At 37.4% G+C, this 21,547-nt stretch overlaps 1 protein-coding gene across 3 annotated transcripts in view; it reads left to right on the top strand.

Annotated features, from left to right (window-relative positions):
* Window positions 1-21,547, top strand: part of PTPN4 (protein tyrosine phosphatase non-receptor type 4) — a 310,447-nt gene that overhangs the window by 111,996 nt on the left and 176,904 nt on the right. For all 3 annotated transcript variants that reach the window (XM_053666547.1, XM_037146314.2, XM_037146329.2), the window contains exon 3: window positions 12,722-12,829. In XM_053666547.1, the coding sequence (XP_053522522.1) occupies window positions 12,722-12,829 (108 nt within the window). The remainder of the gene's footprint in view (window positions 1-12,721; window positions 12,830-21,547) is intronic.

Genomic DNA, 21,547 nt, shown 5'->3' with positions numbered 1-21,547 from the left:
GGAGTTGTCGTATTCTATAGCTAAATGTCTAATGTTTTTTCTAGTTGCTTTCAAGATTGTTTTTCTTTTGATTATGATATGTGTTGGAGTATATTTGTTTGGATTTACTTTGTTTGCAGTTCACTTGGATTCCTGAATCTATGTTTCTGCTTTTTGTGTAGTTTGCAAAAATTTCAGCTAATATTTTTTCAAACATTTTCTCATCCTGAATCTCTTCTCTTTTAGGGATTTCAGTGATGTAATTGTTATGTCTTTTTTTTATTGTCCCACAGGTACAGGTCTCTGAGGTCTGGTCATTTTCTTTTTCTCAGTCTATTTTCTTTGTGTTGGTACCCCCGTCTGTCGATCTGTCTTGAAATTCATTGATTCTGTCTCATCTTCATCCTCGACTACATCCAGTCAGTTTTTATTACTATATTTTCCAGTTATATACTTTTTATTTGGTGAATTTATATCTTTTAATTTGTTGCACAAATATTCTCCTTTTTTCACTTAAAAAAGCATTCATAGTGGCTCATTGAAACATTTTTATGATAGCTGCTTCAAAATCCTTATCAGACAACTTAACATCTTAGTCATGTCAATGTTTTTTTTTTAATTTAATTGTTCAAGTACAGTTTTCTGTCTTTTACTCCCATCCCAGCCCACCCCCTTAGTGCTCCCCACCTCCCTTGTGTCCATGTGTCCTTTATACTAGTTCCTGTAAATCCATCCCCTTTTGTCCTGAAATTTCCTCCCCTCTCCCCTCTGCTCATTGTCCGCCTGTTCTCTATTTCAGTGTCTTTGGTTGTATTTTGCTTTCTTGTTTGTTTTGTTTTTTAGCTTCCTGATAAAGGTGAAATCATATGGTATTTGTCTTTCAATGCCTGGCTTATTTCACTCAGCATAATGCTTTCCAGTTCCATCCATGCTGTTGCCAAGGGTAGGAGCTCCTTTTTTCTTTCTGCTGCATAGAATTCCATTGTGTAAATGTACCATAGTCTTTGAATCCATTCATTTACTGATGGGTATCTAGGTTGCTTCCAACACTTTGCTATTGTAAATTGTGCTGCTGTGAACACTGGGGTGCGAAGGTTCTTTTGGATTGGTGTTTCAGGGTTCTTAGGGTATACTCCTAGCAGTGGAATTGCTGGGTCAGAAAGCAGTTCTATTTTTAGTTTTCTGAGAAAAATTCTATACTGTTTTCCATAGTGGTTGTACCAGTCTGCCATCCCACCAACAGTGAACTAGGGTCCCCTTTTCCCCACAACTTCTCCAACATTTGTTGTTTGTTGCTTTGTTTATGATGGCCATTCTGACTGGTGTAATGTGGTATTTCATTGTGCTTTTAATTTGTATCTCTGTGGTAGATAGTGATATTGAGCATCTTTTCATGTGTCTCTGGATCTTATGTATGTCCTCCTTGTAGAAGTGTCTGTTCAAGTCCTTTGTCCACATTTTAATTGGGTTGCTTGTCTTCTTAGAGTGAAGTCCTGTGAGTTCTTTGTATATTTAGGAGATTAAACCCTTGTGTGAGTTGCCATTGGCAAATATATTTTCCCATACAGTTGGTTCTCTTTTTATTTTAATACTGTTTTCTGTAGCCATTCAAAAGCTTTTAATTTTGATGAGATTCTATTTGTTTATTCTTTCCTTTATGTCCCTTGCTCTAGGAGACATATCAGTAAAAATGTTGCTGCTTGAAATATCTGAGATTTTCCTGCCAGTGTTCTTCTTGAGGACTTTAATGGTGTCATGGTTTATATTTAAGTCTTTAATCCACCTTGAATTTATTTTGGTGTATGGTGTAAGTTGGTGCTCAAGTTTCATTTTTTTGCATGTAGCTCTCCAATTCTCCCAACACCATTTGTTGAAGAGGCTATTTTTAATCCATTTTATGTTGCTGCTTTCTTTTTCAAATATTAATTGACTATAGAGAGTTGGGTTTATTTCTGGGCTCTCTGTTCTGTTCCATTGGTCTGTATGCCTGTTTTTATGCCAGTACCAGGCTGTTTTGATTACAGTGACCTTCTAATTCAGTTTGGTATCAGGTATTGTAATCCCTCTTACTTTGCTCTTCTTTCTCAAAATTATAGCTGGTATTCAGGGTCATTTATTGTTGCATATACATTTTTGAAGTTTTTGTTCTATGTCTGCGAAGTATGTCATTGGTACTTTAATAGGTATTGCACTAAATCTGTAAATTGCTTTGGGTAGTATGGATATTTTGATGATATTAGTTCTTCCAATCCATGAACATGTTATATGTTTCTATTTATTTGTGTCTTCTTTGATTTCTTTATTCAGTGTTGTGTAGTTCTCTGCATACATTTCTTTTACCTCCTTGGTTAGGTTTATTCCAATTTTTTGTTTGGTTTTTTTTTTGCTATATCGAATGGTATTTTTTTCTTGATTTCTACTTCTGCTGTATCATTGTTGGTATACAAAAATGCCTTTGATTTCTGTGTGGTTCCCAGGCCCGCTCTCAATCCACTGAGCTACACCAGCCAGGGCACCTTTGATTTCTGGATATTGACTTTGTGTTCTGCTGTTTTGCCAAATTCATTTATTAGGTTGAGCAGTTTTTGGGTAGAGTCTATAGGATTTTCCACATACACTATCATGTCATCTGCCAACAATGACCGTTTTCTTTCCTCCTTTCCAATTTGGATGCCTTTTATTTCCTTTTATTGTCTGATCACTGTGGGCAAAACTTTTAATACTATAATGAATAGAAGTGGTAAAAGTGAACAACCTTGTCTTATGCCAGATCTTAGTGGAAAAGCTTTTAGTTTTTGCCCATTGAGTACAATGTTGGCTGTAGGTCTCTCATACATGGCCTTTAGTATATTGAGGAATGCTTTCTCTATTCCCACTTTGCTGAGGGTTTTTACTATGAATGGGTGTTGTACCTTATCAAAAGCTTTTTCCACATGTATTGATAAGATCATGTGATTTTTGTCTTTGTTTTTGTTTATGTGATGTATTACATTAACTGATTTGCAAATATTGAACCATCCTTGCATCCCTGGGATCAATCCCACTTGGTCGTGGTGAATGATCTCTTGATTGTATTACTGGATGCAATTTGCCAGTATTTTGTTGAGGAATGTAGTGTCTATGTTCATCAGCGATATAGGCTTTAAGTTTTCTTTCTTTGTTGTATCTTTATCTGGTTTTGGGTTTAGGATGATGGTGGCTTCATAAAAAGTTTGGGAGTCTTCCATCATTTTCGATTTTTTTGAATAGTCTGTGAAGAATAGGGGTTAGCTCTTCCTTAAATGTTTTGTAGAATCATCCTGTGAAACCATCTGGTCCAGGGCTTTTGTGTGTCTGGAGATTGTTGATTATTGCTTCAGTTTCATTTGCTGTTATTGGTCTATTCAGGCTTTGTGCTTCTTCTTCACTGAGTTTTTGAAAATTATATTTTTGTAGAAATTTGTCCATTTCACCTAAGTTTTCAACTTTCTTGGCATACACTTCTTCATAATAATTTCTTACCATTCCTTGTATTTCCGTGGTGTCAGTTGTAATCTCTCCTTTTTCATTTCTGATTTTGTTTATTTGAGTCCTCTCTCTTCTTTTGTTGATGAGCCTGCTTAAAGGCTTTTCGATTTTTTTTGTCTTGTCAAAAAAACAGCTCCTAGACTCATTGATCTTTAGAATTGTGCTTTTCGTCTGTATGTCATTTAATTCTGCTGTGATGTTGGTTATTTTCTTCCTTCTACTTGCTCCGGGCTGTCTTTGTAGTTGTTCCTCGAGTCTTGCAGGTGTAGGGTTAGGTTGTTTATTTGAAATGTTTCTATCTTTCTTAGGTACACCTGTATTGCTATGAACTTCTCTCTCAGGATTGTCTTTGCTGTGTCCTATAAATTTTGAGATGTTTTCAGTTCATTTTCATTTGTTTCCAAAAATTTTTTGATTTCTTCCCCAATTTCATTTTTGATCTATTCATTGTTTAACAGCATGCCATTCAATCTTTATGATTTTGTGTGTTTGGGTCTTTTTTTCCCTTGGGGCTGGTTTCTAGTTTCAGTGCTTTGTGGTCAGAATAAATGCTTGGTATGATTTAAATTTTCTTGAATTTGTTGGGGTTTGGTTTTTGTCCTATCATGGTCTATCTTTGAAAATGTTCCATGTGCATTTGAAAAGAATGTGTATTTAGGGTCTTTGGGATGAAGGGCTCTGTATATATCAATTAAGTCCGTTTCATCAGCATTGTTCAATGTCACAGTATCTTTGTTGATATTTTGTTTGGAAGATCTGTCCATTTTTGACAGTGTTGTGTTAAAATCCCCAATTATAATTTTGTTGCTGTCAATATCTTTCTTGAAGTCCTCTAAGATTTTTTTATATATTTGAGTGCTCCTATATTGGTTGCATATATATTTACAATGTTTATGTCTTGGTGGATTCTTCCCTTGAGTATTATGAAGTGACTTTCTGTGTCTCTCTTTATGGCCCCTTTTTTTTTGTTTGTTTATTTGTTTGAAGACTATGTTCTCTGATACTAGTATTGCTACCCTGGTGCCAGGGTCCAGCGTAGGCAGTGTGCAGTGTCCCTGAAGGATGGATGGCACAGGCGATGAATGATGAGTCAGACACCTGATTGGATGCTGGAGAACAGCCAGCCTCTTTGGGTCTGAATGAACTCTCAGAGTTTGATTTAGGCTTTATTTTTATAGAGATTTTTACAAAACATTAAAGGAACATGTGCATGGCGTGATCAGTTAATCAGAAAAAAACCATACACAGGTAACCAGGAAAAGTACAAGAATTTCCATAGTTTCAGTATGTTAAACAAGTTTTTTGACCAGGAGGGCTGTTAATCAGACAATTTGAGATAGCTCTATGTACAGACTTTAAATGTCTTATTGTTTATTAAAGTTCTTAGAATTTGACATGGGATAAAAAGGTACGCTAGACCTAGCCAAGGTTAGGAAATTCATTATAAGGCCTTTGTGATGTCTAACTTAGCTGTCTATCTTTCTGTCTAAAATGTTTCTTTATGTAATATGGACTCTAACTCCTTGGTAATTGTTTCTATGTGCTTAGTTTTTAGTAGCTAACCAGCTTCTCCTGTTTCTTTGCCTGTCTACTTCTAATTAATATATATTCCTGTCCAAGGTAGAGGAGGGGCTGTTATTCCACCAACTTTTAGATATTCAGGGGCTACTTCATTAGAGAGGAACTTTGTTCTCTGGCCAAGAAATCATTTTGTACAACTCCATTAGAATTGTGCAGATCATTGGACCTGAAATGCAGGTGTCTAAAAATTCCACCACCTATTAATCTCAACAATAAACATGCAAGGGAGAGATAGACAGGAAATCCAGCCACAATTGCCTCTGCTCTTTGCAGCTGCTCTTTGCATCTGTCCCAACTGTGTCAAGGGATGGCTGTTGGTTGGTTCCTGACATCCCTGGCATTTTTTCCCTGTCCATTTGCTTGGAAAATTTGTTTTTAGCCCTTCACTTTTAGTCTGTGTAGGTCTTTTGTCCTGAGGTGGGTCTCTTGTAGGCAGCATATGTGCGGTCATACTTTCTTATTCATTCACGTATTCTGTGTCTTTCGATTGGAACATTTAGTCCATTTATGTTAAAGGTTATTACTGATAGGTACTTATTCATTGCCATTTTTGTACCTGGGTTCCTCTGTGTCTCTCTCTTTTCCTTCCTTCCCTTAAAGCAGTCCTTTTAGCATCTCTTGCAGAGCTGGTTTGGTGGAGGCGTATTCTTTTAGGCTTCTTTTGTCTTGGAAGCTCTTTATTTGGCCATCTATCTTGATTGAGAGCCTTGCTGGGTAAAGTAACCTTGGTTGTAAGCCTCCGGTTCTCATTACTTGGAGTGTTTCTTGCCTTTCTCTTCTTGCTTGGAGTGTTTCCATTGAGAAGTCAGTAGCTAACCTTGTTGGGGCTCCCTTTTATGTTACTTCTTTTTTTCTCCCTTGCTGCCTTTAAGATTCTCTCTTTTTCTTGGAATTTTGCCATTTTAATGATGATGTGTCTTGAAGTGGGCCTCTTTGGGTTCCTCTCGATTGGGACTGTGTTTCCTGAATTTGTGCGACTTTTTCTCTTATCAAATTAGGAAAGTTTTCCATCATTACTTTTTCAAATAGGTTTTCTATCTGTAGCTCTTCTTCTTTTCCTTCTGGTATCCCTATTATTCGGATATTAGTACATTTCATATTGTCTTGCATTTCTCTTAATCCCTCGTCTTTCGAGCCTCTTTTCCTTTTCTTGCTCTTTCTGGGTGCTTTTCTCTACTTTGTCCTCTAACTTGCTGAACCTATCTTCTGCTTCATCAATCCTGCTTTTGATTTCTTCTACTGTGTTCTCCAGTTAAGATATTATATATTCTTCATTTTTCTCTTGGCCCTTGTCGATAGTTTCTGTTTTCTTTTTCATGTTGATACAGTTTGCCATGGGTTCATTGTAGTTCCCCTGTAGTTTCTGGTAGCTCATTGTGAGCTCTTTGAACTTCCTGATAAGCAGGGCTTCGAATTCAATATCTGATAGCTGCCTTGCCTCTATTTCATTTAGCATGCTTTCTGAGGCTTCCTCCTTTCCTCTCATTTGGGGATTGTTTCTTTTTCTTCCCATTGTTTGTAAGACTTTTCTTGTTAGCTTCAGCTTCTTAAATTGATATGTTTTGGCTTCCTGAGTTTATGTTGTGAATTTCTTTAGTATGATACCTGTGAGATTCAGTGGTGTAGTGTCCTTGATCTCCCCAGCTCACTGGTCTTGAGCTGTCCTTTACGTTGGCTCTGAGTTTGTTTTTGGGTTTTGGTTGTTTTGGGGTCCTTCTTTTGCTGGTGAGCTGGGTCCCACCAGCTGGTGAACTGATGGTCCCTCTGTCCTCCACCCTTTTTAATTTGTTGTGCTGGTGAGGGCGGGTTGTGGTGAAGCTAGCTCTTCTGTGTGTACTGGGTTTTGAAGATTCTCTTTTGCTCTTATTCAGTTGCTTGTACTGGGTAGTTTCTCCACTAGTTGTATTTTCAGATAGGTCTTGGATTGAAGTTTGTGTGGTTTCTACTCCCTCCTTCACCTTCTTCTTCTGTTATCTGTTGGTAGTTCCTTTTTTGTTGGGTTTCCTCTTCCAGTGGGTATCCTGGTGGTCACCGCTTCCACCTACTCTTTTGTGTGTGTGTGATCAGTTGGAGGTGAACGCAAACTGGTTTATGACAGCCGGAGGGTATTCTATGATATTTACAGTAGAAGTCAGTAGAGAAGAGATAGGAGATCCTTTGGGTATGTATAGTGATAAGTGTAATCTTCAACCCAGCTAGTCACTTTTTTGAAAGGATTGAAAGAAGATAAGGCTCTTGTTGGGGAGGGAGGGTTTGTGATTTGGATCTAGAAAGCACTGAGGTTGTAGGAGTTCAGATTCTGAGGTAAGGTGAGAATAAAGGATGGTAAATAGGTGTAGTGTGAGAGAGAATAGAGTTAACCACTACAGTATTACAGTTCTGGAAACAATGAAGTTGGCTGAGATTTGGGAGGGGTATTGTGTAGTATTTACAGTAGTATGGAATAGCTATTATTTACAGTAATATTAAAGCAACAATCATATGACAGAATTTATGAGATACCAAGAATAGGGAGTTGGACCTTCAATAGTGTGCTAAGGGAAGTAAAGGACAGTAAATTAGCAATAGACTATGAATAAGGGGACAGGAGAAACCTGTCAAGTGATACAATATATCCAGCCAAGGCTCAGAAGACTATACAGAAAGAGCAGGAATACAAATACAGTATTAAAATAAAAGATGTAAGAATAATGAAAAAGTAATGAAAAATAACAATAATATAAATATGTAGTAATGTAGTTTCTCTGCTATAGCAAAGTGAAATTTGCTACTCTCTTTCTCTGCTGTTGGGATGCCCCCTCTTTGGATCCAACTCTGGTCTTTTTGCTGTTCCAAGTTTTTTGTCTCCCTTGTGGGGCGAAGAAAAAAACAAAACCCCAAAAAAGTAGCAGAAGTGTGGGAAAAGCAGTAAGTTTGGAAAGAAAGTAAGAAGGAGTAAAACAAGAAAGAAGGAAAGAAGAAGAAAGTACTGAAAGATAAAACAATAATAAAGGTAAAAAAGTGAAAGGTTACTTTAAAAAAAAAAGCAAAGAAAACAAACCACCTCTTGTTGGTTTCCAGTCGGTCAAACTTTTTTCTGTTCTCACTGGGTGCAACAGGCTGAGGGGCAATTGGTGTGGCCTGTCTCCCTTCTGGGTATACTCAGTGAGTCTCAGGAGCACTCTCCCAAGATCCAGACCAGCACTTCTCCCCAGCACCCCACCGAGGGAATCCAGTTCCTTTTTTAGGGCACTTTTTTTTTCTGGGAGTCACCACTAGGGGCCGGGGTGTGGGTGTAGGCCTCTGCCAGGCTTCCCTGGTCCCTCAGGCTTGGGGGGGAACCTTTCCCAGTGCTACGGTGAAAGCAAGGACGACTCTCAATTGTCCCAAGCCTGGGACCACAGACTCCACAGGTGATCCAAGGCCCCCTTGTTTGCTTCCTTGTGTCCATTCCTCTCTCTGACATTTCAAGCAAACAGGTCTCTCCCGGTATGTTTGAAACTGGTCCTGTCCGGGCAGGGAGGGAGCTGATGACCCTGCTCTTTCCCAAGGAACTTGCTGCCGCCCCTCGGCTCCCAGAGAGTCCACGGCAGACCCGCCCCTGGCCCTTGGCTCCCGGTGCTGCAGAGGGCAGCCTTGGCCTGCGCGGCCTCTGCCCTCGTCCCTCGGACCTTATTGACCTGCAGCCATCTCCTCACCGTCTGGTCTTTCAGAGTCCACTACAATTTCTGGACTTCTATTTTCCAATATGCTGGGGCACTGTTGGCTATTTGCTGTGTTCCTCCGCAGATCGGCCAGATTTTTCTCCCATGTTTGGGGGAAAGCGGAATCTTCTTAATGGCCATCTTCCCCATTAGTCATGTCAATGTTGATTTACATGTGTTGATTATTTCTTCTCATTCCAGTTGAGATTTTACCCCCTGCTGTTTGTATGAAGAGTGATTTTAGGTAGTATCCTGGATGTTTTGGGCACTATGGGACTGAGTTACGTTCAGTCTATTTTGTCTCAGGGAGTCACAAAGTCTTGGCCTACATTTGTAGGTTGTGGTTATAATGACAATTTGGTATCCAGAACCTTTGTGGTATTGTTCTGGTCAACTTAACGTGTGTGTAATCCAGAGGCCTAACTGAAAACAATATAGGTAGTTGAGTTTATAAACCTTTTTCTCTTTTAACTTTGGTCATTTTTTCAAATGTGATTCATTATGGCTATATTCTAGGATTTTATTTCAAGAAAACTCAAAAAGGCTGGGAGAACTACATTTAAGAGCTAGAACTATAAAGTGTTTAGAAAAAAATACAAGGATAATTCTTTAAAACCTTGGATTTAACAATTATTTCTTAGATATGACACCAAAAGCACAAGCATCAAAAGAAAAATGTGAATAAATTGAATTTACAAAAATTAAAAAGTTTTGTGTATCTAAGTATGTGATGCAGAAAATGAAAAGAGAACCTACAAAATGGAAGACAGTATTTCCAAGTCTTACACTGATAAGAATCTAGCATCCAGACTATGAAAAGAACTCCTAGAACTCAGTAACAAAGAGATTATTAACCCAGTTTTTAAAGTGGGCAAAGGACTTGATTGGACATGCTTTCATAGATATACAAATGGCCAAAAGCATATAAAAATGCTCAATATCATTAGTTATTATGGAATTGCAAGTGAAAACCTAAATGAAGTACCACTTCATGCCCACTGGGGTGGTTTTGATCAAAAGAGTAGAAAATAACAAATGTTTGTGAAAATATGTAGAATTGAAACCCTCATGCATTGATGGTGGGAATGTAAAATAGGTATAGCTGCTGTAGAAAGGAGTTAAAAAGTTCAGCAGAATTTTCATATGGTTTATCAATATTACTTCTATGATATGCCTTAAAGAATTGAAAGCAGATACTGAAGTAGATACCTGTATATCAGTATTTATGGGAGAATTATTCATAGTACCAAAAAGTGCTATGTCCAACAACTGTCCAAATGTCCAACAGCTGATAAGCAAATTGTGATATGCCATGTAAATGAAATACTATTTACCCATATAAAGGAAATAAGGCATGGGTATGATGGCACAGCATGGGCGAACTTTGGAAACATTGTGCTGAGCAAAAGAAGCCAGATACAGAAGGTCATACGTTGTTCAGTTCCATTTATGTGAAATATACAGAATAGATACCTTTGATTTCTTTTTTTTTGTTTTCTTTTTATTTTAGAGAGGGGAAGGGAGGGAGAAAGTGAGGGAGATGAACATTGATATGAGAAGGAAATACTGATTGGTTGCCTCTTGTATGCACCCTGACTAGGGACCAAAACCCACAACCTAGGTATGTGCCCTAATTGGGAATTGAACTGGCGACCTTTTGCTTTGCAGGATGATGCCCAGCCAACCGAGCCACACCAGTCAGTGCAGAATAGGTAAATTTTACTTACAGCAGTGGTTGCCAGGGCCTGGAGGAAGGGGAAGAGATACTGTTTAATAGATATGGTGTTCTTTCGGTATAATAAAATGTTTTGGAACTAGCTAGACATGATGTTTGTACAGTACCATGAATGTACTAAATGCCACTGAACTCCACACTTTAAAACAGTTAATTTTATATGTGTGAATTTTACCTCAATAAAAAGAAATGGAAAGAAAACTCAGAGAATTCCCTAGCCAGGCTACTGCCTTCTTTGTACCTTTCAAAAATTTTTTTTCTTTAGTGGTTTTTTTTTTTTTTTAACGCTTCACTTGGGTAGAGTATAGGGAGAAATGGGTCTATTCTGTCTTATCTCTAGAAATTAAAATTATCTTAGTAGATTTTTAAACAGGTTACTGCTTGATCTCCATCAATTTAATGAGAATGGGAGGGAGTTGGGGTTGGTAAGTTGCATCAACATAAAAAATATGCACAGGTTATTTGAATAGGAGCCACCATTGTAAAGCACTGTTTGAAGCACATACCCTGTGTTTTTTGCATAAGACACCTAGGTTTTAGAGTAGGGAAAAAAATTTTGAAGCAAAAAATGTAAAATATTTAACATAAATATTTCACCAATGTAAATGTAAACAGAACTCAACAGCCACATTAACAACCATTATTCCTCCCAAGGGGGGGGGTGTCTTCTAGTCCGAAAAATACAGTACTTCCTGCCATTGATGAGTTCTGCAACTCAGTCTGGTTAATAAGACATAAAGTGAAGCTCTTTGTAAGGTAACCTTACAAGGAAGGTTGTTGTTTTAAACATTGTCATGTATGGCTATGAATTTTGAAATTGCCATGATCATCTTGCTTGCAGCCTGCAAATGCAGTCAACACCAGGAATGCAGATAAGAGAGATGGAAAAAAACCATTGTATTAGATTACATCTCTCCTCTGTTGAATTAGCCAGTTCTGGATTCTGTAGTACCTCTGTACTTTCCAATATATGAAAACACAATATATGTCCATATTGTTTCAGCTCTTGAGTTTTGATTCTAACTTGTATTTGGAAGCTATCAAACTGCTATAGCTAATGACAGGAAAAATTGGTGGCAAAATATGCCACTGCTTACATGTTTTTCTAATACTTATATAAATAATACTTCAGTGAACATATTGACATGTATAGCTTTTCCCCCCAATATTGGGTTTTATTTTTCATGCAGGTTAGGATACTGGAAGTGGTCAATACTGTTATTGCTCTTGTTTATTATTTTTAAATTGCTTTCCTAATGATTATGTATATCTATAATATTAGCAGCAATAAGTGTTTACCTTAATTCTTTGAGTTTTATTTTTTGGATGGTTATCATTATAGTTTTCCACCTTGATTTCTTTTATTACTGAACATGTTTATCATTTCTTCATGCTTTTACTTACTAGTTAAATTTTTAAGGGAATTATCTAGTTGGGCCCTTCCACCACAACTTACTAAGTGTGGGACTTAGGGAATTTACTGTTACTCTTACTAAAACAGCAGGATAATAAATAATGTGTACACAATAGAATTGGTATGAGGTTAAAATTTTTCTAAAGTTCTCTGGGTACTTTTATAACTAAAATATTTGTCAGTTTATCAGTTTGCTACAAATAATGTTCACCATTTTTTTTTAAAGATTTTATTTATTTGTCTTTAGAGGGGAAGGGCAAGAGAGAGGGAGAGAAACATCAATGTATGGTTGCCTTTTGTGTGTCCCCTGCTGGGAACTGGCCTGCAGGGAACTGGCCAGTTGGGGCCCTAGGCATGTGCCCTAACTGGGAATCGAACTGTGAGCCTTTGATTCGCAGGCCTGCGCTCAATCCACTGAGCTACACCAGCCAGGGGTAATGTTCACCATTTTTATTTCTTTTTTTGTGGCATTATTTACTTTAGACATACAAGTTCAAATTGAAGACAAATGATATGAATATATATGTTTTAATGTGGCAACAATATAAAATTACAAAAATACCATACTATCCTGAAAACAGAAGGCATTTTCAGTTGCAGGTTTTCCATATATCTTCATATTTTTTATGTAGTCTTTGAATCAGTTTGAGTAAAAGTAAGTCAGACAGTTTTTTTAAATAGTGTGTAACATATCTTCACTCTCAATAGTCATGGGATGGAAACAGCTGCCAATATAATACAAGAGAAGAAAAATCCAAGAGTTTAAAAATCTGAAAGTGTATGTAGCCTATCAGTGTTGATTTCCTTTTATTTTTCCTCTAGAAACATCATCAGGGACAAGTTCTGTTGGATATAGTCTTCAAACATCTTGATTTGACTGAGCGTGACTATTTTGGTTTACAGTTGGCTGATGATTCCACAGATAACCCAGTAAGTTTAAGCTGTTACTTTTCATTTTTATTTTAGGTTTTCCCTTTGTTCATAATATGAAGTTCTTTGTGATTTATAATGTTCACTGTTGTAGTGAGTTTTTAAAAAATTGACAATTGTGGCATGATGAAAGGTGACTTAACTTCCACTGGAAAAAAGAATATATAGATGATGTATTATAGAATTGTACATTTGAAATTTGTATAAATTTATTAACCAGGATCACCCCAATAAAGTTAATTTTTTAAAACTCAAAAACAAGAAAGACAAAAAAATTTTGAATGATCAGAGATTATTCTTTGCCTTTGTTTCTCGTTCTCTTAATGTTTTAATATGTTTCTTCCCTAAGTTTTCTTATATTTATAAGTCAGTCAGACTAGTTCCATTTTCTTTATTTATGTGTCTGAGACAACTAAGAAGTATATCTAATTATGCTTGTTAACTCAGAGAAAATTGGCATAGATTAAAATACAAAATTAATACTAAAATATTGATGTAAAATATTTAAAAATATTACTTGATCTTGAGTCTTATAGATGTTAGCCTGCATTAATAAGATATTTTGTGGAATTCATGAGCTGTTTGTGTGAATTTTACGAATAGGGAGATTCAGTGGAGACACAAATGCAATAGATTATATTTCAGAACTCTGCAGTTCTTGGGCATTATTGAGTTTTTCATATTGTTACGAATTCCTCACTAATTGTAGTAGTGATTCTTTTTATTGGAAAGATCACATCATAGAAATTGAAGTTAGCATGTGATAAATAATAGAAATGTTGCATTCTTTGTAAATTTATATGGTTATACAGTGAGATCTTTTACAAAGAATATGATGGCCTTTTGACTAGTACGGGAGAATGGCTGTTTTGAAGGAATAATTTTTCATAGTTTAAAAAAACTGGGAGGCTAAAAAAATGGTTCTCTGGATCAGTACTTTATACATCCATTTTTGTTTTTTAATTTACATTTATTGATTTTAGATAAAGGGGTGGGGAAGAGAAACATTGATTTGTTGTTCCACTTATTTATTCCTTCACTGGTTGATTCTTGTATATGCCCTGACCAGGGATTGAACCTGCAACCTTGGTGTGTTGGGACAACACTCTAACCAACTAAGCTACCTGGCCAGGGCTGAGAAACCAGTTTATAAGACTATATTGATGGAACGGGTATAGAAAATACAAATAACTCTTATGACTAGGGTCTTCCTCTCTTGCCCCCCCTTCCTCCCTCCCTCTCTTTCCTGTTTCTCTCTTGCTCTCTCAGTCAGGATCCTAGCTCTAGGAAATAAATATGAAATGTTGAATATTATTTATTCTTGGCATAATTTACTGACTTTTTTATTGAAAACCATGAGGATGAGGTGGATAAAACAAAGCAAGGGGCCAGTTAGTCTCAATGGAAACAAACCCATTTGTACTGAACTAAAATATAAACAAACCTTCCTCAAACATTAAAGTCTTTACCAGATGACTTAAGCTTCTCAAAGGGCCTAGAGAAATAGTTTTATTTCTCAATAAGTAAACACATGGGAAAGTAGAAGTGAGAACAAATGTCCGTAGTGAAACTTTTTCCAGAAAGATAAATTGTAAGCCAGGCAAACATCTGAAAGGTGACTGCTAGACCTCAGTATAAGCAGATTTGGGGTAAAAATTGATAATCCTTAAATTATCTTGCTGACACTGATAGGTCAGACTGTTTATTATATAATCCTATCTTTAGATTGCTTGGAGAAGTGACAAGACAATAAATGAAATAGAGACCAGCTACTTACTACCATATTCACTACCATGAGTATGAAACACCATCATTCCTGAGGAAGTATTCTGGAAGGACTGGGATCGCTCACATGTATTATAAGAGATAAAAATTATATCACATAAATTTGTATGCAAGAAGACATTTCTCTTCTAAAACAATTACAGCAGGATAAATGTGGGGAAGCAGAGGTATTTTGAGCTGGATTGATCTTTTTGCTCTCCCCTGCTTGTTGTTCTTTTCTATCTTGAGCATTCCTTCCCAAATAAGATAGATTCCCAGGTCCAAGGATCCAATTGCTAATGATCCAGAATAATTCTTCCCCCAAATAATAGAATTTTAAAGACTCAAAGCCTTAGAGATTATCTTGTCTAACATGTTTATTTTTCATGGAATGTTATCTTAATCCAAGGGGATAAAACATCCAAGCATTAATGAAACTAGATGTGGGTCTCTTACCTCCCCACACGAGTTTTTCCATAGCACTACAATTACAGTATTTAAATATTCAGAAGAATCTATGAAACACCAAAATATGTTCAAGCAAGGACCTTTACACATGTAAGTATTGTCTCATTTCTGGTTGTCAGCATGAAACATATCAAGACTTCTAGGATAAATAATGGACTGAGGGAAATGGAAGTAATTTTTAAAAAGAGCAAGGAGTAAAGGGGTAACTTTTATGAAACATCTACTGTGGATTTATAAGCCAAATTCTCTCAATAATTTTATGAACGTATCATTGAAATTCTTTTGAAGATGAAAAACTGAGACTTACAGACTTGTTAAATGGCACAGATAATTAAGTAGCTGAGAAAGGATTCAAACTCACATCTATCTGACTCAAAATCCTATATGCTCCCTACTGCAAAATGTTGCTTCCAATAGGTGATAATATAGTTGTGCAGGTCTGATAAAAATGAATGTATTGAGGAGAGGAGCTGACCATGCAATAAAATTACCAGCAGTGATCAAAAAGAATTTGGTAATGTTCTGAAAGAATTCTCGTTAATCCTTAGTTCAGAGTTTTTTCATCTTAAAGCTTATGTGTATTATACATATATGTATATAATGTGTATGTTTCATGTGTATATTATACATACTTTTAGAGTATCAGAATTAATATTGCCTTAGAAATAAACATACATTAAAATTAACTTATAATTGATAAACTGAAAGAACCTAGGATGTTATTAAGGTCTCATACATAGGAGATATAGATTCATAGTTGACTATTTTTTTCTTTAGATCCTTCCTCGGTAATGAGTTCCACTGTAAAAAACAAAATTACTTAAAAGCAAAGCTTTGACTTTTTTGAAAATTCTCTTGCTTTCATTTAAAATCTGTCTATCACAGCTTTAGCTTTTTACCATAATGCCTTGTATAATAACAGTACTTAGTAAATGTTTATTGAGTGAGCAAAATAATGAGTAATGTGGTTATAATTTATTATGCACAATTTCTTCAGTTTTTAAGCACATAAAAGTAGCTGTTTCTTTTTTCTTTTTTTAAATTTTATTTATCTTCAGAAGGGAAGGGAAGGAGAGAGGAAGAGAAATATCAATGTATGGTTGCTTCTCGTGTGTTCCCTGCTGGGAACTGGCCCCTGCTAGGAACTGGCCTACAACCCAGGCATGTGCCCTGACTGGGAATCCAACCACGATCTTTTGGTCCACAGGCCCGTGCTCAATCCACTGAGCTACACCAGCCAGGGCTTGTTTCTTTTTTTTTTTTTTTTTAAGATTTTATTTCTTTATTTTCAGAGAAAGGAGAAGGAAAGGAGAAAAAATGGGAGAGAAACATCAGTATGGGATTGCCTCTTACGTGCCCCCTACTGGGGACCTGGCCTGCAACCCAGGCATGTGCTCTGACTGGGGAGTTGAACCAGTGACCCTTTTGTTCACAGGCCAGCACTCAATGCACTGAGCCACACCAGCCAGGGCTAAAAGTGGCTGTTTGTCAGTGGCCTTTATCAACATGATATTTATTAGAGCCTTGAGATTATATGAGAGTATTATTCCTGTGCATTTACTTTTTCTTCCCCCAAAGTGAATTACAGTGCCTTTCAGTAGGATAAAGAGTAAGTTATAATTACTACTGACAAGTTTTTCTGCAGTTTCATTCTGATTGTTTTTGTTGGGGTCATGATGATTTACTACTGTTTCTATATCCTGTAATTCTTGTTGCTTTAAAACTTGAATTTACAATATAATCACCTGAAGGCTTCTTAAAATGCAGATTTCTGGGCCTCTCTGCCTGGAGTTTCTGATTCAGAAAATCTGGTGGGGAACTCAATAATATGCAACAAGCAAATCTCTTTAAAATGATAATGCTGCTAGTCAAGGAACCACATTTTGAAAATCACTGCTTTAACCCAATAGGCTAATTAATGATTAAGACTACTGAAGTAAGAAACAATTTATATAGAACAGCTTGGTTCATCCTTTGAAGATTCCTTTGTACATGACTCTAAGTTCTTGAATTATTTCATCAGGTTTGAGGAAATACAGGAAAAGTCATATAGAGGATGATCGTTTTTCAACAAGTCATGTTTTAATACAACATGGTTGCTAAAATACTTGCTTTTATTTCACATGCCAGTATTTCTTTCATATTCCTTTCATTTATTTCTACTGTAAAACCTTAACTGGGGCTCTTATTACCTATTAGTATAAACCTCTTTGGTTGCTTGCCAAATGTTACATTTTTTACTTTTGGTCTTTTTTAACCTTGTTCTATTTTAGGGGGGAATGACACAGGGATCTGGGGTATAGAGATGTCTTTCAGAGAGAATGGGCAAATGTATAGAATCCCAGAGTGAAAGGAGAGGAATGTTGCATTTGAGGAACTGAAAATATTTTTTCATATTGATGGAATATAGAGCAAGGAGAGAAAATGGATTAAAGATAAGGTTTGAGTAGTATATCAGAACATGAAGTGCCTTTTAATCTATGATAAGATTATAGTCACCTAGGGATTTATTTACATAGATAACATTAGACTTGTATGTATTTTAGACCCCACTCTGGTTACAGTGTAGGCAGTTACAAATAGAGTTACAAACTAGAGATAGTTGCAGTAATGAAGTTACTAGTGTTACCAGAACACAAGCCAACAAGGGTGGTGAATTTGTTGCCTGCCACTTACAGAGAAACCCGAAGTCTGAGGCAGCCGGTTTTCACAGAGAAGTAGGATTCATTCATTAGGGCAGCTAAATGAGGAGACCAGAGACAAAGTTCAAATTAGCCTTTCCCAATAAAGACTCGGGATCATTTTTAAGAGTGAGGTTGTGCATATTTATGAATTCTAAATCAAAGGGTGTGAATTAGAACTAACTGGATAAGCTATCTAAGGTTAGGAATGTGAAAGGGGCCACAGAGAACAAAGAAATCACAATCTAGCAGTTTGTTTTATCCTTCCTATATGTGACCAGATTTGGCTGCAGCAGATCTTTTTTTTTTTTTTTTTAATTTTAATTTATTTATCTTTAGAGGGGAAGGGAAGGAGAGAGGGGGAGAAACATCAATGTATGGTTGCCTCCTGTGTGACCCTGCTGGGAAGTGGCCTGCAACCCAGGCATTTGCCCTGACTGGGAATTGAACCTCAATACTCTGGTTCGCAGGCCCGCACTCAGTCCACTGAGATACACCAGCCAGGGCCCAGATCTTTCTTAGTGATAGGTCCCTCACTTCTTAGCCGGCTCTCTGTGTTAAAAGTAGCACCTCTTCTACTTGAATTCTATGAATTGTGGTTCTGCTGTGCTCTTGAGGCTGTCAGCTTGGGGTTAGTTAGCAGCTACCTGGGCCTGCTCATGCCTCTGGGGCCAGTCTCATCCAGCTCGATCTGGTGGTCTCTGGACAGTTTTGAGGAGACCTACTGTTTTCTCCTAAATAATACTTAAAACTAGAAAAAAAAAAGAAAGAGAGACCATTAAGTTCTAGTTTCAGAAATGTTTCAGGTCCTGGTTTTACTAGGAAAGATGATGGGCTAGGAAATGAAGAAAAGTGGGTGTTAGCGATATATAGGAGATAAAGTTAACAGAACTTGCTGGTTTTATTAAGGTAGAGTAATTTCACAAGAGAAAGAGAAATTGGTTAATGTCTCAGATTTTGTCTTTGGCAATTAGAAGAATTATTCAAATAGTGTTACTGGAATATAAAAATACCATTTATTTTGTATATTGATTTTGTATTATGCAGTCTTCCTAAACTCACTTATTAATGCTAGTCAATTTTTGTAAATTCCATAGGGGTTACATACATTATCATGTAAACATAAGGTAAATTACATTTGTTTTAAAAGTTTAAACAAACTATTTCTGAGATAAATCCTAGGATAAACAATTGATTCTGTATTAACCTTGAATCCTAAGACCTTATTAAATTCACTTACTACTTCTAATTTTTTTAATTGATTCCATAGGATTATCATTTTAAATCATGTCATATGAGAATAGGGACAGTTTAACTTCTTCCTTTGCAGCCTATATTCTTTTTTTCTTTTTATATTTTCATTCCTTATAGCATAGCCAAGATTACTGTGATGATGATGAATAGAAATGATGGCAGCAGACTACCTAGCCTTGTTCCGTCTTAGGAGGACAGTATTCAGTATTTAAGTCTACTGTTAGCTGTAGGGTCTTTTTATTTATTTTTTTAAATATATACTATTGATTATGTCATCACAGTCCTATTTCCCCCCTTCATTCCCCTCCCCCCTGCACACCTCTCCCCCACCATTCCCCCCTTTAGTTTATGAACACGTGTCTCAAGTTCTTTAGATTCTATATTTCCCCTACTATTCTTGCCCTCCCCCCTATTTTCTACCTACCATCTATGCTATTTATTTTCTGTACCTTCTCTCCCCTTCTCCTTCTCCCACTCTCCTGTTGCTAACCCTCCCTGTGATCTTCATTTCTGTGGTTCTGCTCCTGATCTAGCTGTTCTCTTAATTTGCTTTTGTTTTAGGTGGGGTTGTTAATAACTGTGAGTTTGCTATCCTTTCACTGTTCATATTTTTTGATAATGAACTTCTTGAATTTGACCTTATCTGAGAAGCACTTTATCTGCCCTTCCATTCTAAATGAAAGCTTTGCTGGACAGAGCAATCTTGGATGTAGGTCTTTGGATTTCATGACTTGCAATACTTCTTTCCAGCCCCTTCCTGCCTGTAAGGTCTCTTTTGAGAAGTCAGCTGACAGTCTGATGGGGACTCCTTTGTAGGTGACTGTCCCCTTATCTCTTGCTGCTTCTAGAATTCTCTCCTTCATTTTAATGTTGGTTAATATAATTATGATGTGCCTTGGTGTGTTCCTTCTTGGGTCCAACTTCTTTGGGACTCTCTGAGCTTCCTGGATTTCCTGGAAGTCTATTTCCTTTGCCAGATTGTGGAAATTCTCCTTTATTATTTGTTCAAATAAGTTTTCCATTCGTGGGTGTTCCTCTTCCCCTTCTGGTGCCCCTATAATTCGGATGTTGGAATGTTTTAAGATGTCCTGGAGGTTCCTAAGCCTCTCCTCATTTTTTTGAATTCTTATTTCTTCATCCTTTTCTGTTTGGTCATTTTTTTCCTCTTTCTGGTCCACTCCTTTGATTTGAGTCCCAGTTTCCTTTCCATCACTATTGGTTTCCTGTGCATTTCCCTTCATTTCAATTAGTTTAGCCTTCATATGTTCCTCTAATTTGGGACTATAATCAACCAGTTCTGTGAGCATCCTGATGACCAGTGTTTTGAACTGTGCTTCTGAAAGTTTGGCTATTTCTTCATTGCTTAGATTTATTGGCTCTGGGGCTCTGAGTTGTTCTTGAGCCATGTTTTGATCTGTTTGTGCCTGTTACGTACAAGGAGGTGTTCATCAGGGTGGGGCCACCCAGGTTGCTGGTTTGTGATGCTGTATGTGGGGGCGGGGTCAGAGGGGGACAATGGTGGTCCCTTCTGCCACTTTCCGCCACTGGGGCCTGCACGGTCTGTCTCACAGCTTCGCTCCTTCACCAGTTTATCTGCGCTCGACTGTGTGACTTTGGTCAGCCCTCAATGAGTCCACTGCCTTGCGCCCTCAGTGGGTCCGCCCACTACTTGACACCTGGGATCCACGTACAGCTGCCAGCGTGCCTGGGTTGCCCGCCCCAGTCGGTCTGGTGAATCTTTCCTGCCCGACCCCGCTCTGCTGCTGGCTCTGCCCCTCTTACCGGTTTGGCTGAAGGGTTCGTTCGTTGTTGTCAGACTTCCGTGTAGTTCAATTTTGTGTGGTTTGGTTGCGTTTTTGTTGCTAAAACTTTGTTGTTTTTAAACTTGGTTGTGTGAGAAGGTGCAGTGCTTCCACCTACACCTCCATCTTGGCGGAAGTCCAAATAATAACTTTAAAATAACAGTAATGTCCAGGCCGGTGTGGCTCAGTGGGTTGAGTGCAAGCCTTGGCTGTGGATTATTGTGGTGTTGTTGGTGAGTGATGGAGATGGTGGTGGTGGGGAGGAGAAGGAGGAAGAGGAGGAGGAGAGGAATAATTGTTGTTGATGGGTAACAGTCGCCAGGACTACAGTGACTATGGCGCTTGATTCACAAGGCATCGGTTGCTATAACTCACAAAATAGAGAGAGAGGGAGAGAGAGAGTGAAAGGGAGAGGGAGACACTTGCAAGGGGAGGGGTGGGGGAACTGTAAGGTCTTTTTAAAAAGTCAGTGTAATTAACACATAAGTTACTTAGAATAAAATTCAATACCCATTCATAATTAAAACTCAACAAACTTGGAAAAGCAAAGGACATCTTACTCTGATAAAGGACCTCTCTACACTTACAGGTGCCTCAGGGAAATGTCAAGTAAAAGCACAATGAGAGGCTAGTAAGCGTCTACTAGAATAGTTAAGATTAAATAGTCTTACAATAACAAGAGTTGACAAGTGATTGCTGGTAGGACTTGAATAGGATACAACCACTTTGGAAATAGTTTGGCAGTTTTT

Source organism: Artibeus jamaicensis, unplaced genomic scaffold, assembly GCF_021234435.1.
Source record: "Artibeus jamaicensis isolate MK-2021 breed Jamaican fruit bat unplaced genomic scaffold, CSHL_Jam_final contig_463, whole genome shotgun sequence".
Taxonomy (NCBI): domain Eukaryota; kingdom Metazoa; phylum Chordata; class Mammalia; order Chiroptera; family Phyllostomidae; genus Artibeus; species Artibeus jamaicensis.
The sequence above is the reverse complement of the archived record's forward strand: the minus strand, read 5'-3'. Positions and strand labels throughout refer to the sequence as shown.